An 18,180-nucleotide genomic window follows, 5' to 3' on the forward strand; every position below is an offset into this window, starting at 1 on the left:
ACTTCTGAGTCAGAAGTATAGTCTAGATCTACTATAGGGAAATAAGCACCAGGGAAGGTGAAATACTTTAATCATCTTTCCTTTTGTATCATGGACTAAATGGTACTTTGTGAGGTGAGGGTTAAAAACGTGCCCAGCAAAACAAATTCTCCTTAATCCCCACCCCCAATCCTATAATGCTATGCTGCTTTCAGAAGGAAGGAAGAAGAGGAAAGAACAAACAAATACTACCAAACAGGTACTGCAGAATATACTGAGGTCCAGGCTTCCCGTTTCTGCAAGTTCAACTATTGTCTATGAATCAAACAAACAAAAAATTACTTTTTCAGAAATGAATAAGGCTCCCCAATTCTTTTGTCATTACTATGAGTCAATGAATATGAAGCTCATCTTTAATGTTCCAAAGTTTTAAGTTCAAAATAAGAAATGAAATGTTTTGCTCACTTACTTCTATTTAACTACAATATGAATTCCGAAGAACATCATGGGAGCAATTTCTATGCAGCCCAGACAAAAGGGTATTGGACCATAAGAATTTGCCACTGTCTTAATCTACTGTGGGCAGGAATAAATCATCAAGATTTGTTTTGTGAATAGAGAATGGATAAAACAGCCCTTAAAACAATCTAAAATGCCTCTAGTGCAATTCTCTACATAACAGCTTTTGTGAACTTACTTTCAAGTACCCAGGTTATATTATAGGAGAGATATACCCTGGATCATATATACAAATATTTTAACTGAACTATCATCAGTTTACTGGTCTTCTATTTATAGTTATTCAACAAATATTTACTGAATGCATGTTATTTGCTATGGATTTACAGAGGTATGCAAGATAATGTCTTTGCCTCTCAAAGCAATCACGTTTTATTTATTTATTGTCTTGTAAGGAAAAGAAACATGAAATTATACGATGTCATAGAAATGTTAATGACAGACATCACAAAACTGCCATAGGTGAGCACCAAATAAAATATACATAATCCCAATTTAGTATAAAATTCCTTTATATGCCAAAAGCTTTTTTCTTTGTACTCTAAATATCAGCTATAAATACTGATACACTGGACAGTTAAACATGTAAGCTGTATTTCCTACCTTTTTCTTTTGCTCTTCTGTAGCTTTAATAATCCCTGGATCTGATTTCCAAGATTTTCCAAAATTGTAGAAAAGTGCAACACTATTGGCAAGGAATGGAAGATGAATAAATAAAAAGTTGAGATGTTCCTCAAGTTAAGGAATCTAAAGCAATGTTATTATATATAAATTTATAATCCATAAACTTTTACAATATTACCAATGAAAATATTATAAATTTTAAACAAAATAGGTATTTTCCCACTATGTTCATAATTAAATTTAAAAAATTAAAATGTGACTTCCTTATAAATTTTAAACGATGTAGAATATCTGACACTTTATTTATTTTTTGGTACTGGGGCTTGAATCCAGGGACAGTATACCACTGAGCTACATACCCAGCCCTATTTTATGTATGTGTGTAGGTAGGTATTTATTGGAGACAGGATCTTGTTAAATTGCTGAGGCTAGACTTGTGATCCTCCTGCCTCAAGCTGATGGGATTAAGTCAGTGAATATGAATATGAATAAAAATTAGATAAACAGATTAAGCAATCAACATTTTGTCTGACAAAAATTCAGGGATTTTTTTCATGTTCAAAGTTATTACATATATACTTTATCTACATGTATTAAGATATATTTGTATTTTTACCAAACACTTCAGATATAGACCTATGTATTTTAAAGATTGCCTTTAACTAAAGGTAAGCCAAAAGAAAAAATTCTCTCCTATGCCTTTTTTGAACACATTCAGTTGATCTTAGAAAATGTATTTATAAAGTTGCTTAGAACACAATAGTTTCTCAGTTCACATTTTTCTACCTAATGAAAACAGAAGAAATGTGCTAGATATTTATAAATATATAAAAAATAAACTAATGTGGCTAGAGCAACAATGCATTTCTAGAAAACAAAACATCTGGTATACTGAAATAAGCCATTTTTAAGATATCATTTGGATACAAGAATTATGAAAGAATTTTACAAGACTTTTTTTTTTTACATTATCATGCATATACACACTGTTTATATTTCTCACATACACAGAAAACAACTTCTGGAATGAAATCATCCTACATTTGTTTGGCAAATACCAATAACCACTCAAAATGCAGGAAAAGTGAAAAAGAAAGACCAATTATTATTACTTGCTATACTCAAGAGTGATTTACCTTTCCTTTTTTCCTCCAGTCCTGTCTTTCCCCCAACTTTTATGCCTTTATTCCACAAAATATACTGGCCGAGCCAACAAAAAACAAGTAAGAAATCAAACTTTCAGCTATTCCTACATTCAGAATCTTCTTGAGAATAGCTGGGTAAATATTATGTAAAAAGAATGCTAAATACTGGCATTACTCTATACAGCACCTTTACTGATTACAACAGTTTCCATCTCAATAAACAGATCAGGCTCTTACAGTCTGAATTAAATTTGCAGAGGGTCACTAGCAGCCCTATATATGACCACATATTTGACAGGATCATTCAGGAATCAAATATCAGATGAACTTAAAAATTTCTTCACTTGCTTTCAAAGGCAAGCAAATTATATATCTTCAAATGATCTGAACTCAGTTTTAATAATAGATTAAACAGGTTAATTTTTAAAATTTAATTTTCATTATATTTTTAAAATTGTACATTCTCTACAAATAGAATGGTTGTTTTTATTATTAATGTGATTCTTAAACAAAATAAGAGCACATTTAAAAACCATAAAGCCAAAAAAAAAAACCACAAAACCAAAAACCACCAGTAATTCTACAATCCAAAAATAACTGCTTTATTTTTGGTGATCTCCATGTTTCGTTATAATTAGGATCATAATATATTTAAGATTAACCTAATAAATAACACTGATTAGTCACCATCAATGTGCCACTGAAGTCAAACCAAGAACCCTATGATAAATCCCGCTGCTATGCCCATTTTATAGATGAGAAATGTGGGCAGAGGCTAAATTCAAGACTGCAGAATGAGTTAGAAGGAGAGCAAGTATTAAAAGCCTGGCATTTATTACCTATGCTATTCTAGCTCTATATAGTGCTCAGAATTTCCTGGGTCAACAAATATTACGAAAAAAATCTATGAACATTTTTGAGCCTTGTTATATATTTTCATAATGTCAAATTATTTTCCAGAAAGATATCATCAATTTATAACCCCACTAGTAATGGCTGTTTGATTAGCACTAAGGGACAAATGCTGCTAGTTTTAGAGGCAAAATAGTGTTATTTTATCCTTTTAACTTATGATTTTATGCAGAAATAGTCCGTCACTTAGAGATAGATGTTATCAATTTCATTTCAATGTTTATGAAATCATTACATGTAATTAATCAATTTGGATATTATTTTGATGGCTGCAGCTCTCACTTGATTATTTTAAAAGAAACATATCTAACTAGATTTTCTAAGTTAATCAACTGAAATCCCTGCACTAAATTTCTTTATCACTGTACCCAACAAAACAAACCCAAACAGTAAATCAAACCAACTACTCCCCAAAATACTAGTAACAACTTTGGCAAAGGGACAAGCTCTACTATACCATAAATCTTAAAACTGAAGGCCAAGGAAAACAGACCATTCTGGTGAGGCAAGCTGCCTAGTAGAGGCCTCGGGCCTGCCTCCACCTATACAAGTAGATTGAAAAACTAGATAAAAAGGCCAAGTCTAAGAAATGTGATCAATTTCACACTAATTCTGCAGTTTACTTGTATCTGCCTCACCGAGAACCATATGTTAAAGCCCTAACCCTCAATGTGACCACATCTACAGAGAAGGTATTTAGGAGACAATTAATGTTAAATGAAATCATAAGGGTAGGGCCCTAATCCAATAGCAGTATAATAACTAAGAAGAATGAGAGATTTCTGAAGACACCAAGAAAATTCCTAAAAACTAGGAAGAGAGCCCTAACCAGAATCCACAAAAAGGGTCATTCTAGATATAACAAAACAGACTGAGACCAAACAGAACCTATTATATAAGTGAACTAAAAAAAAATCTGTAAATATAAATACATGGAGCATCAAGAAACTAAGACAAAATAATTAGAAATAAGAGCATGAACACAAATGGCAGCCAAAGATAATTCAATGTAAGGATGATTTTATGCACAAAGAAGGAAATACAATAAAAAGAAAAGAATTCAGAGATATTACAGAAATTTTTCAGAAAAAAGGAAAAATGTTCATTTTTGTATATTATATATGTAATGTACATTATGACCTCCATTTTAATATATCGTACTGAAAAGCCATACTGTACTATATATTAAGGAAATGTGAAGGACAAAGATTAACATCCTCTAAAACCTACTGGTTGTTCTTCAATCATAATGATAATGTCATAGGATTCTTTTTAAAGATCTTTTTAAAACATGTTGCTGAGCAGTTATAAGAGGATCCCCTGAAGAGTAGACATGATAAACAAGTACAAATCTAGAGGCACATTGTTCTAAAATTGAAATGTCTACTTTTGGGGTATTTGCTTATACCTATATGCTACTGGAGACACTGTAAAAGTTTGCTAGAGACATTTACAAAATTCAAGATCATTGGTTAAGAGCAAATATTAATAAGTCATTCACTGTTAATGCTTTTTACTTTGAGTTACTACATACAGATAAAAGGTTCAACAGTTTTGAATGAAATAATTCTAAACCTGTAGGCATTTAATGATTTAACAATAAAATGTCAAGCTAAAACCAAACTCAAAGAGAAAACCTCCACATTCATAAATACAGTGGAAAGATTTGACACAATATGCTCTATAAGTGATACTGAGGAAGATAAAAATTTAGTAAGGATATATATTCCCTTGAGCAACTCAATTAATAAGCTTGATTTTTAAATGCAGAATGAAACATTTTGAAATAGTACATAAAGAAGAACATTTTAACTCTAAATGCTTCTATGAAAAAATAAGGAAAAGGAAAGAATTAAGAAGTTAAAGAAAAAAATGAAAAATTTTAAAAGATGAAAAAGATGAATAAAACCCAAAGCTGTTTCTTTGCAAATAAAGAACAACAACAAAAAAAATCATGAGTACAACATCCAGTGATAATCACTTTGAAAATTCTATATATTCACTCACTTCCAGTTCTTTCCCTTGGTACATTTTAAAATCAGAATTACTTTGTATATAAAACTTAGTATTTTTATTATATTCTAATGAGCCCATATCATTAAATCTTAGAAAAGCATTTTAATGGTATTTAATCCACTCAATATGTAGTATAACTGATAAAATTATCCCTTTATTCAGGTTGGATATTCAGTTGTTCCCAATTCTTCCCCATTACAAAATATGCTTGAGAAACACTCTTATAAATAATTTTTTATATTATGCCTTGTACTACTTGCATGTGATTAGAGATCAGAGGGTATATTTAAAGCTCTTTCTACATTGTCAAATTTTCCAGAAAAGTTTACAAATTATGTTCACAATGTAACATGAGGACATTTGAAGATACACTGAATCAAGTAAAAAACCTGGATTCTACACCTTTCTTTATAATTAGCTGTCTATATAACTTTGAGCAAAACATACATCTTCTCTGAGTCCCAATATTTCCACCAATTAGAAAACAGCATTAAGATCTATGTGTTTTCTCTCAAAGAACTGTTATTCTGAAAACCAAGTAAAATAATATATCTGAAAGAACTATAAACCAAAGAGCACTGAATAAACATAAAAGTTCATATACAGGGAGATAATTATTTAATGAAAAGAACAGTTACTTATTTTTTCCATATTTTTATTGGTGCATTATAATTAGACATAATATTGGGATTGTTATATATCTATACATGCACATAATATAACAATATAATTTGGCCAGTATCACTCCCCAGTATTTTCCCTTTCCCTCCAACTGATCCCCTTCCTCCACTGTATTGGTCTCCTTTCACTTTTCATGAGATTCCCCTTCGCCTTTCTCTTCTTTTACTCTCTCTAGCTTACACACTAGAGAAAATCTCTGATCCTCGACTTTCTAAGTTTGGCTTATTTCACTTAACATAATGTTTTCAAGTTTCATCCATTACCTTGCAAATGACATGTAAATCTTCTTTATGGTTGAAAAAAACTCTATTGCGTATATATAACAAATTTTGTCCATTCATCAACTGACAAGACAGCTAGGCTACTGTGAATCATGCTGCTATCAAAATGGGTATGCCTGTATCACTATAGTAGGATGACTAATTCTTAAGGATAAATATCGAGGAGTGGTATATCTGGGTTATATGGTGGTCCCATTCCTAGTCTTTTGAGGAATCTCTATTGATTTCTAGAGTAGTTATACTATCTTACAACCCTACAAGCAATGTAAAACTATTCCTTTCCCCCCCATATTTAATCCAGCATTTATTATTGTTCATATTCCTGATGGCTGTCATTCTAACAAGAGTAAGATGAAATCTCAGTGTAGTTTTAATTTGCATTTTCCTAATTACTGAAAATGTTGAACTTTTTTTCATAATTTATTGGCCACTTGTATTTCTTCCTTTGAGAAGTATCTGTTTAGTTCATTTGCCCATATACTTAACTAGGTTGTTTGGTGGTAAGTTTTTTGAATTATTTATATATTCTGGATATTAATCTTCTCACAAGAGTAGCTAGCAAAGATTTTTCTTACATTCTGTAGGATCTCTGTTTTCTTTGCTGTGCAGAAGCTTTTGATGTCACCCTATTCATTAATTCTTGATTTTATTTCCTGAGCTTTTGGAATCCTAATAAGAAAGTCATCGCCTGTACCTATATATTGGTGTGTTGACCCTATATTTTATTGTAGGAGATACAAGACTTCTGGTCTAATTCCTAGGTCTTTGACCCATTTTGAGTTGACTTTTATTCAGGGTAAGAGATAGGATCTAATCTCATTCTTCTACATATGGATAACCAGTTTTCCCAGCACAATTATAAAGACTATCTGTTCTGCAATGCATGCTTTTGTCAAGGATCAGATGACTATATTGGTGAGGGTTTGTCTCTGTATCTTTTGTTCTGTTCCACTGACGTGCAATTTTTTATTACCATAGCTCTGAAATATAATTTGTGATGCCTCCAATATTACTTTTTTGGCTTAGAAGTACTTTAGCTATTCCTTTTTCCCCCCTTCCCAATGAATTTTAGGACTGTTTTTTCTAGTTCTGTGCAGAACGTCATTGGTATTTTGGTAGGGATTGCGCTAAACTGTATATTGCTTTTGGTAATGTGGCTATTTTAACACTATTAATTCTGCCTGTCCATGAAAATGAAAATGGGAGGTCTTTCCATTTTCTTGTGTTTTCTTCAATTTCTTTCTTGTGTTCTAGTTTTCACCTAGAGGTCTTTCACCTCCTTGGTCAGATTTATTCCTAGGTTTTTTTTGCCTTTTGTTGTTGTTTTCTCTCCCTTTCAGACTATTGTAAATGGGATTGTTTCCTATTTTCTTTCTCAGCAGATTCATTATTGGCATATAGAAAAACTACTGATTTTCGCATATTGATTTTGTAACCTGCTACTTTGCTGAATTTATTAGCTCTAGCAGTCTTCTAGTGGCAGTTTCTAGATCTTCTAAGTATAAGATCATATCATCTGCAAACAGTGATAGTCTTAACTTCTTCCTTTTCAATTTTTTTCCCTTTTATTTCCTTCTCTTGCCTAACTGCTCTAGCTAGAATTTCTAGTACTATATTAAATAGGAATGGTGACAGGATATCCTTATCTTGTTCTGAATTTTAAAGAAAATGCTTCCATCTTTCCCCCCTTTGCAATAATGTTGGCCTTTGTCATAAATACAGCCTTTATGATGTTGAGGTAAGTTTCTTCTATCCCTAGTTTCTTCGGTGCTTTTATCACAAATGGGTATTGAATTCTGTCTAAAGCTCTCTCTACAACGATGGAGATAACGTGATTTTTGTCCTTAATTCTATTTATGTGATGAATTACATTTATTGGTTTGTCTGTTAAACCATCCTTGCCACTCTGGAATGAAACCAACTTGGTCATGTTGGATAATCTTAAAATGTTGAATACAATTTGATAATATTAAGATTTTTGCATCTAAGTTCATCAGGGACGTAGATTTATACTTGTCTTTCGTTGATGTGTCCTTATCTGGTTTTGGCATCAGAGAGATACCAGCTTCACAGTGTGTATTTGGAATTACAAACCCTGTTCTATTTCATGAAATAAACTTTGAGGAACATTGGCATTAGTTCCTCTAAAGGTCTGGAAGAATTCATTTGAGAATGCATCTGGTCCTAGGCTTTTCTTTGTTGCAAGGCTTTTTAATGCTGCTTTTATCTCATTGTTACTGGACCGTTTAGGTTTTCTTTTATCTTACCGATTTAATTTTGGCTGGTCACATGTGTCTAGAAATGTATCCATTTCTTCTGAGTTTTCCAATTTACTGTAGTATAATTTTTCAAAATAGTCCCTAAGAAATCTTCTGGATTTCTTTGAAGTCTGTGGTGATTTCTCTCCATCTAATTTTATTAATTTGGGTCTTCTCCCCTTTTTTTTGTTAGTTTGGGTAAGGGTTTATCTGTTTTATTTCAAAGATCCACCTCTTCATTTCACTGATCCTTTGTATTATTTTTTTAATTCTCTATTGCACTGATTTTGACTGATTTTAATTATTTCCTTCCTTCTACTGGTTTTGGAATTGGTTTGTTCTTGTTTTTAAGGGCCTTAAAATGCATCAACATTTATTTACTAAAATGGTTTATACTGATATAAATATATTTATTATCACTATAAAAGTATAATTTATTAAGGTAGGTATTATGAGAAACCAAAATAAAGTTTATACAGTTGATCCTCATGCATACTCTAAAATTTATATGTAACCCCCAAATCAATCTCTATAGTACTTTCTCAGTCACTCAATAAACATGCACAAAATGGTAAAAAACTGGTTATTAGCCAATGTGCACATTCCTAGAAATAGAAAAATGTGCATCCTTGTTCTGGCTCCTGTGCCACAAACAAGTATGCTTTCAGGGTCTATTTTTTGTGCCATTTGTTTACTTTTAAGAGTGCCCAAGCAAAGTGCTAAAGTGCTACCTAAGGTTCTTAAGCACAAAGAGGCTGCCATGTGCCTTAAACACAGAAAATATGTTAGGTATGGTTCATTCAGTCATGAGTTACAAAGCTCTTAGCTGTTGAGTTCAATGTTAATGAGTCACTATTACATATTGTTAGGTTTTATAAAATAGAAAAATATGTAAAATAATGTACTCATCAGTTATTGAAAAATTATGACCAGTCTCTCAGGAACCTAATCCTCATACTACAATTTTTATTTTCCTTATGCATAATGTTTCAGCATTTTCAACTTGCAATGCTTGCAGTTACTACAAAACATACTGTGGATGGTGAAAATAAGTTATAATTCTATTTTTCAATAATAGTCTTAACCAGTTTAAATTACACAATCATGAGCTGTAGGAATAAAATGGTAGAAGCAACAGAAAAGAGGCTGAAGTCATAGAGAAAGATAGTTCCTGACAGCTGCTACCATATTTGTCTCTGAACCTTAATCAGTACCTGTATCATAAGCCTCAGGCTCCTTCTTTTCTATTCTTGAGCTTCCATTATAACTTATTCTGTGCCTTTTTCTGTCCTCTTCCTACATGGTTCTTAGTCTGCCCCTCCCAGCCTCAGAAGTTAATACTGGAAATAAAGATGCTCCAATATCATATAGGATCTAGAAATACAGTTATTTTATAACAAGAAAAACACAAGGTTTTCAGGCAAGATTATCAGAACTTAAAAAGTTTTTTTTATGACTTCACTCCATATTTCATGAGTATCATACACACATATAAACTTTCAAATAAAAATCTTAAATGTACATTTAAAGCCTATTTGGATATAAACTTCAGATTTTCAGTCATGCATACAACATGTACTTATTTAATACTATTTACATGTCAGGTGTGTCTCAAGGTATTCAGCTTCTCAAGAACTCTCTAAGACAATACAAATAAGCAACTATAAAACAGTGTTCTCATACTACAATTTTTATTTGAAAAATTAAATGAACAAGTAACATTTACTTAATGTATCTTTAAAGACAGAATTATTCAAATTGGATAATTCAAACAGACTTGATTCTTCTGGATTTCCCTTCAAACTCTACCTCTTATATTCTCAACTCCCAAGCTATGCAAACGTCTATAGTTATTTTATGATATCTCCACATGAAAAAAGGGGGGTATTCAAACATTAAGTTCTCATTATTTAATAATTTACTATTTTTACTGCTTTTCTCCACTTTTGCTTAACAGATTAAAAGTAGACAAAGTTTAAAATTATTTTGAGATATGAATCTGAGGCATTTCTCCTGGAACATAAATTTTAATGTTCAGTTTAGGAAACACAAAATTAGAAAATATGTCTGGAATACTAAAGATATTATAGAGGTCAGTGCATTTCTTAAATTTAAACTAGATGAGGTAACAAAAACAAGCAGATCTGTTTTACTCATATTAAATATTTCAATGAGATAGTCCAATGTTTAATAAATCCTTAAAGAGTAATTTTTATGTTAACTTATAATACAAGGCCAGAATTAGCACAAATTGCTACATGGAAGAATTTAAACAGATACACTATGAATGTATTTTAAAAGTACAAAGTACTGTATACTCTGAAAATAATCACAAAATGCGGTAAGAATATAAGAATTATAAGTGTGGCAACAAATCTGGGACTTAGGTCTCAATAAACCTAAATAAATACTTTTTTTATTTAAAAATAAACACTTTTTATTTTTCAACTAAAATACAAGGCCTCTTAGTAAAAAGAATACAATATTATAACATGCAAAACTATGAGTGAAAATAGTATTTACTAAAATTATTTGGAACAAGTCACCAAAATTGCATGTCATTTAAAACATATTTTTCATAGTAAAGTTTTAAAAAAAAAAAGACTTAGTAGATATTTATGAAACATGGGTCCTTATTATACAATGAGTCTTAGCAAATTAACTTTTTCTATGTAAAAATATAAAAAATTGACTGTGGTTTTATTTCTTTGATAAGGCACATGTGTGTGCATACAAACACACACAAACACAATTTCAAATTATATTGCTTTTAAAAAGTGTATTACACTGATGATTTGCTGAAGTTTGAGCAAATGTTCAGGAATACAGCACTACATGCTTTTAACAAAGCAAAAGTGATGAAGGATTTTAATAGAAAATTATCTACTACTCGGCTGGGGATGTGGCTCAAATGATAGTGCGCTTGCCTAGCGTGCATGAGGCACTGGGTTCGATTCTCAGCACCACATAAATGTGAAATAAAGATACTGTGTCCACCTAAAACTAAAGAAATAAATATTAAAAAAAAGAAAATTATCTACTACCTATCACAGCAAAATAATGATATTAAGAAAATACTTAAGAGATTAATGGAGTAGAGAAGGAGTTGAGGAGAGAGAGGAGGGACTGGATAAGGGAGGAACTACAGAGTGAAACTGACTAGATTATGTTATAAACATATATGATTATACCATAGTGAATTCCACCTTTATATCAATAAAGCATCAATTAAAAATTTTTTAAAAAACACAACAAAAACTGATAGAAAGTTAGAATTTCTCTTTGATCGTAGAGCATTCTGTAATCAGTGAGTGGCTAATGAAGTAACAAAGAAATTCTGTAGAACTTATTAAAAAAGAAAATTAGAGAAAATTTGACACTAAGATATGAAAATCAGTTTTATGAAAGGTCTAGAATATATTTACAGTTAGACAAATACTTGTTTCAATGCCAGATTTATCAGAGACCTGCTATGTGGCCTTGGACTCCACTAGTCTAAATTTTATCATCTATAAAATGGAAAAACAATACTAACTTATGGAACATGAGTTAAATGTACACTTAAAAAAATGCTTTTTTAAAACTCACTAAACAAAAGCTATTGTTATTAATTATAGTTGTTAAAAGCAGCTTTCAAAAGCAACCTATTAAATATGAAACATTTAAAAACATATGTTCACACTTTCTAGGAATACTGGTTTACTGTAGTAAATCATGAGTAGTTCACTCCTCAGATCAAACTATTATTAAACATATGTTAAGCTGGGTGTGATGGCACAGTGTGCCTGTAATTTCCACAACTCAAGAGGTTGAGGGTGGAGGATCACAAGCTCAAGGCCAGTCTCAGCAACTTACTGAGACCCTGTCTCAAAATAAAAAGTAAAAAGAGCTGGGATGTAACGCAGTTTTAAAGAGGCCCTGTGTTCAATACTAAGTACCATAAAAACAACAACAACAAAAAAAAAAAAACCATGTTAACAAACAAAATTTGTGTTAGATATGCTCTTTTTAATCAAAGGATATCATTCCAAAACCAGAAGAACCACGTCACATACATCCAAAATTTGGTTGCCAAATATATTCCAAGGGGCAATGCACTATGCATTGAATGATCAAAAAAGGACCTGTAAGACATAAGTTATAGATAAGATGAATTCTATAATTCATTAAAAAACAAAGAGCATTCAGATGAAAATTGCAATTTCTATGTAGAAAGAACTGATTTAAACAAAATCTAGAAGTCCAAGATGCTTAAATACTGAGACTATTTTCACAGTAAAAATAAATGAGTTCACAGAAGAGTCAGCAAGATTATGAAGTTTCTTTTAATTTATGAAGAATTAAAATTATATTCCATGTACTTTTTTTCTTTTGTAATTTTTGTTTTTTTAAAGTTATACATAACATTAGGATTCCTTTTGCCATAATCATAAAAGTATGTAATATAATTTCCTCTAATTAGTCGCCAGTAGGATATAGAGCAACTCTATAATCCAGTACATTGTTCACTGAAGAGATGTTGTAATTTCAACAAAGGAGTAAAAAACAGTGCTCAAGTTTTTCTTTGTTTCACCAACTTTTTTCCTTACCTACACATTTCAGTTAAGGTTAGGACACATCTTTTCAAATAAAGCTAATTTTGTGAAATTGAAGGTGTGTGTTTCTAATATTAAGAATTAGGGGAAAATAAGTATTAATAAATTTCATTTAACATAAACAGTATTAACTATCCATGCATGTTAAGTAGGAAGCCTTGGTAACTTCCTATTTGTAATCTCTGTTGGATCGCCTAGAAATACTAAAATTAATTAACTAGAATTCAGCCTTTTCTTGACAGTTGACATCTTTGCTTATTACTAGTTATTTTTATTCCTGTGTTAATTATTTTCACAACTCCTTTCCAAAATTAAGACAAAAATAAGATATGAGGGCTAGGGTTTGTAGCTCAGTGATAGAGCGCTTGCCTCACACACATGAGGCCCTGGGTTCGATCCTCAGCACCACATAAAAATAAAGAAAAAAATAAAAATATGGTGTCCATCTACAACTAACACAAAAATTAAAAAAAAAAAACAAGATATGAAAAGAATGGAAATTAAATGGTAAATTTTAGATCATAGACAGCTTCCAAGGTTTGCTGAATGGGGGCAACTTTTAGAACAGTGAGACCTATGGATAATAGAAAAAGAAAATGGTCATAATGTTTAAAAAAAAAAAAAAAGGAAAGAATTTTTAAAAACACAGGCTAATTCAAAATTATGCTTAAACTCTACCTTGCTTCAAAAATCAAACCTCTTGCCTATTTAATGCCTATGAACAAAGAAAATATAATACCAATGAAAAGGTGAGTTTAAGTATTATAATTACTTAGAAATAAACAGTATGTATGTTACATTTACAGTTCTTCACACTCAAGTTCACTACTAAAATAATTTAAATATTGCCAAAAATATGTTTAGTCTTTAAAATTGCATGTTACATTTTTTGTATTTAAAGCACCTTTTAAATCATTTTAGTAACAATTTTTTGACAATCTAAAAGATTTTCACATTATCAAAATTCTTTAAAATGAACTAAGATCAAACATACCACATACAGATAGTATTCTAAACATAGAAAACATTAATTTTATGTAACAGGGTACAAATTTAATCAATGAGCCAGACATGGTGGCACATGCTTATAATCCCAGCAGCTTGGGAGGCTGAGGCAGGAGGATTGTGAGTTCAAAGGCAGCCTCAGCAAATTAGCAAGGCCCTAAGTAACTCAGTGAGACTCTGTCTCTAAATAAAAAATACAAAAAAAGGGCTGGGAATGTGGCTCAGTGGTTGAGCACCCTAGTTCAATCCCCAGTACCAAACAAACAAATAAATAAATAAATAAAATTCATGTACAGTTAAAAACATAGTTTAAAAACAACATACTTACTTTGAAAGAAACTGTACTGTAGCCCAAACGCCACCATACATTAGTCCTTTAATGAGCCAAGAATCAATATTTAGGTCTGCTATAAACCCAACCAGCCAAATAACTAGGAAGGGAGTTCCTAACATTACTTTCTGCCGAAATTCCTGTACAGAAACAAATAATTAGAAAGTTTTTGCAAGTTTGAAGTAACCTCAATCTGAATCATTGTAATTGTTGTGAAAGTATGCAAGACAGAGTGAAATTCATTCAAAACAGCCTGTTATGTGCAGGTATTATTCAAGGTAGTGGTCTTCTGGAGACAAATACTAAACAATTCAAAAGGACTTTGTTAAGATTGTGGAAAAGGAAAATAGAAGTTATAGAAGTAGTCTCTACATGGTCAGATACAGAAGGCTGCAGAACCACAGGCTATCATGGAGACTAGAAAATAGTTCACGACAAAAACCATCCCATTTTAACAAAGACATTGATAACTAGATAGAGGACAATCAAAATGACTATGGTCTAAGTACTCCATCAGAACAAGGAAACCTAACCCAGAGAAGACATTCTAAATGACATAAAGTAACAGTATATCAAAACCTTAAAATGAGATGAGAATAAAATCAAATAATCTTCAGGCTCCCGGAACCCACAGAATGGAGACAAGTGCCTCTGAACACAAATCAAGACAGAGTGTGCCAAACTCCACAAGGAGTTCCATTTCATTTCTGTTTGAGGCTGGTTGTTAGAAAGTCCACACTTGCCAAGTATAAACCCTATATACTTCCTTATAACATCTATCACAATTTTGTCTTCAGAGAAACACAAACTGTTATCTCTTCAACGTAACAGCCCTCACAACCTTATGGGCAGCTAATCAAGTCTTTCTTGAGTTACCTTACGTGACAAAACTATATGAGATACTCAGCTGTGACCCAACAAAGCTGAAAATATAAATACTATTTTCCTCTTTGATTTATCTTTCTGAAGGCTAAGATTATGTTATACCTTTTAGCACTGTTTTCATACTATGGTTTCTAGTGAAATAAAATATTTCTTTATATAAATGACCATATTTTCCCTAATTAAACCATTATAACTCACTTTTTCTAATATGAATGTAATTGTAACAGATTAATAAATATCAACATCAGTTAATATTGTAGTCCAATAATTAATCTAATTTTTAATCTAAATTTTTTCTACATTTATGTGAACTTTTATGAAGATATCAGAGTTTTTCAACTTGGAGGATTATGTGGGTACTAGCAGGAGAGAAGATAGATTAAAATTATCTTCAATTTCATTTGTTTTTAGTTAAAACACTTGTTCTCCCTCAATTACTAGTCACATTAAAAATAGAGATACTTTTTTTACACATAGTAAAAATTTACTTTTGAGTACAATTCTTTAAGTTTTTATTTTAATATTTTTATTTCATTTATTTATATGTGGTGCTGAGGATCAAACCCAGGGCCTCACATGTACTAGGCGAGTGCTCTACTGTTGAGCCACAACCCCATCCCTAATTTTTTGACTAACACTTAGAATGGTATAACTTGCACCAAAGCCAAGGTAACATTAACAGTTCTATCAATCCCCGAATCTACCCCCCGACCTCCAGTATCAGCTCAGTTTAACTACAAATCTGATTTCTATCCCTGTAAATTGTTCTTTGCAGGAATCATAACGAATGTAACCTTTTAAGTCAGGTTTCTTCATTTAGAGAATGTATCTAGCATTTTTCCATATTGCTGTGTGGTATATCTCAGTTTGTTCATTTTTCAATGGTGAGTAGTATTCTATTCTGTACCTCTGCTAGGTTTATCCATTCCCCACTTAACAAATCAGAATTGTTTCCAGTTTTGTCATTACAATCATTTTCATAAATGATTTTTTTATTTCATTGGATAAATATCTGTGTAGGATCTCTAAGACATATTTTCTTTCAAAAAAATTTTCAAACTATCATTTAATATGTGTGAGATGACATTATAAAGATGAATTGATGATGTGCTGCTATATTGATATGATAAATCGACTTTGCCCTACCTTTATGGAAACTTTAAATTACATAAGAAATCTGAAAGAATTTTACAATGAATACCTTCATAACCACTACCTAGATTCTACTATTGGACAAACTGTTTCTAAATAAACTTTGTATCTTCAGTAATATAGACAGATATGGGTACCCTGTGAGTAAGTTCTCCTAGTGGTAAGATATTATCACAACCAGAATTTAACCTCAACTCAGTCAAGTCACAGAATATTCCATCACTTTGCCAAGTTTCCTTCTACCTCCAACGACTCCTTACCCCTGGCAACCAATAATTTATCTGTTCTTCATTTGTATAATTCCAAGAGTTTTATATAAATGGAGTCACATAGTATATAACCCATAATATTTTTTTATATAATAATTCTCTGGAGATTCATCCAATTTATTGCATTATTAATTCATTCTTTTTTCTTGCTTTGATTTAATGGTATAGATGCACCACAGTTTATTTAGCCATTCACCCAATAAAGGACAGCACAATTTTTATAGTTTGGAGCTAATATAAACAAAAGTTACTATGAACATTAGTGTATAGGTTTTAGTGTAAAAGTAAGTTTTCATATACAAGGATGATATGTCTGCAAGAGAGATGACTAAGTTATATGGTAATTGCATGTCTGTTTTTTTTTTTTTTCCAAGCTGTTATCTAGGTATTATTTTATTTTATTTTACATCTCCACTATTTTAGTCATTCCAATAGGTAAATCACTATGGTTTTAATTTGCATTTTCCTGCTGGCTGATAATGTTGAACATCTCTTCATGTGCTTATCTGCTTAACTGTATATCTTCTTTAAGGAAATATGTCTTCAGGTCTTTAAACTATTTTTAAATTGGATTCTTTGATTTTTTACTTCTGAGTTTTGAGAGTTCCTTTACATATTTTGGATACCAGTCTTTTGTTGGATATCTGTTTTGCCAATATTATCTGTCTACAGCTTATAGCTTGTCTTCCCATTCTCTTAATAGGGTCTTTATTTTTCTATCTAAAACATTTATTATTCTTGTAAAGACTGGATCAAGAAATAAAATTCAGCAATATACTGTTTACAAATGACATACCTAAAAGGACTCGGAAAGGTGAAAATAAGAAAGATGGAAAAAGATGCATTAATTTTCATGCTGTTCAAAATAAATCTGTTGGTAAACTTTACTAGAAATTGAAAAGTTTACCTTATAGTATTAGAGTTATAATTTAGCAGGAAGATAAAGTATTTTAAATTTAATGCATCTTAAATGAGGCTTCAGAACATATTAAGTAAAAACTGACAACAATAGGAAGCAACTGACAAATCCCCTTATCACAGTAAGGCATTTTAAATATACTTAATATTAGGTAGATCAAGCAGATACATTAGTGAGGACACAGAAGACCTGAATATCACATTCATCTTGATCTAATAGACTTAAATAGAATTCTGCACTCATTAATTGGATGATATATTTTTCCCTTAATGTTAACAACTTAAAGAACCATAGTATAATCATGAAAGCCTGGAAGCTAAAAAACTGGTACAATATTATTAAGTAAACTACAGACTTTCTTGGAATTTTAATAGGGTCTTGAATAGAACAAATGTTTTATATTTGCATGATATCATTTTTTTCTTTCTTTTTCCCTTTTATAGATAATGCTTTTTGTATCAAATCTAGTAACATTTTACCTAGCGCTATAATTGTTTTTTTTTTTCATTTTTTTCTAACATATAATTAAAAGTGCTTTACATCGTACAGTAAAATCTCAATCATTTTGAGTTAATTTTTGTATAAGGTGTAAGGTATGAGTCAAGAAAG

General features: G+C 31.1%; 1 protein-coding gene across 2 annotated transcripts in view; it reads right to left on the bottom strand.

Annotated features, from left to right (window-relative positions):
* The window catches only part of Zdhhc17 (zinc finger DHHC-type palmitoyltransferase 17), a 96,205-nt gene that overhangs the window by 7,235 nt on the left and 70,790 nt on the right, over window positions 1-18,180 (bottom strand). For both annotated transcript variants that reach the window (XM_071609668.1, XM_071609669.1), the window contains 4 exons: window positions 14,344-14,486; window positions 12,437-12,539; window positions 1,102-1,224; window positions 232-294 (listed from right to left, as the gene is read on the bottom strand). In XM_071609668.1, the coding sequence (XP_071465769.1) occupies window positions 232-294; window positions 1,102-1,224; window positions 12,437-12,539; window positions 14,344-14,486 (432 nt within the window). The remainder of the gene's footprint in view (window positions 1-231; window positions 295-1,101; window positions 1,225-12,436; window positions 12,540-14,343; window positions 14,487-18,180) is intronic.

Source organism: Marmota flaviventris, chromosome 3 (genome assembly GCF_047511675.1).
Source record: "Marmota flaviventris isolate mMarFla1 chromosome 3, mMarFla1.hap1, whole genome shotgun sequence".
NCBI classification, from domain to species: domain Eukaryota; kingdom Metazoa; phylum Chordata; class Mammalia; order Rodentia; family Sciuridae; genus Marmota; species Marmota flaviventris.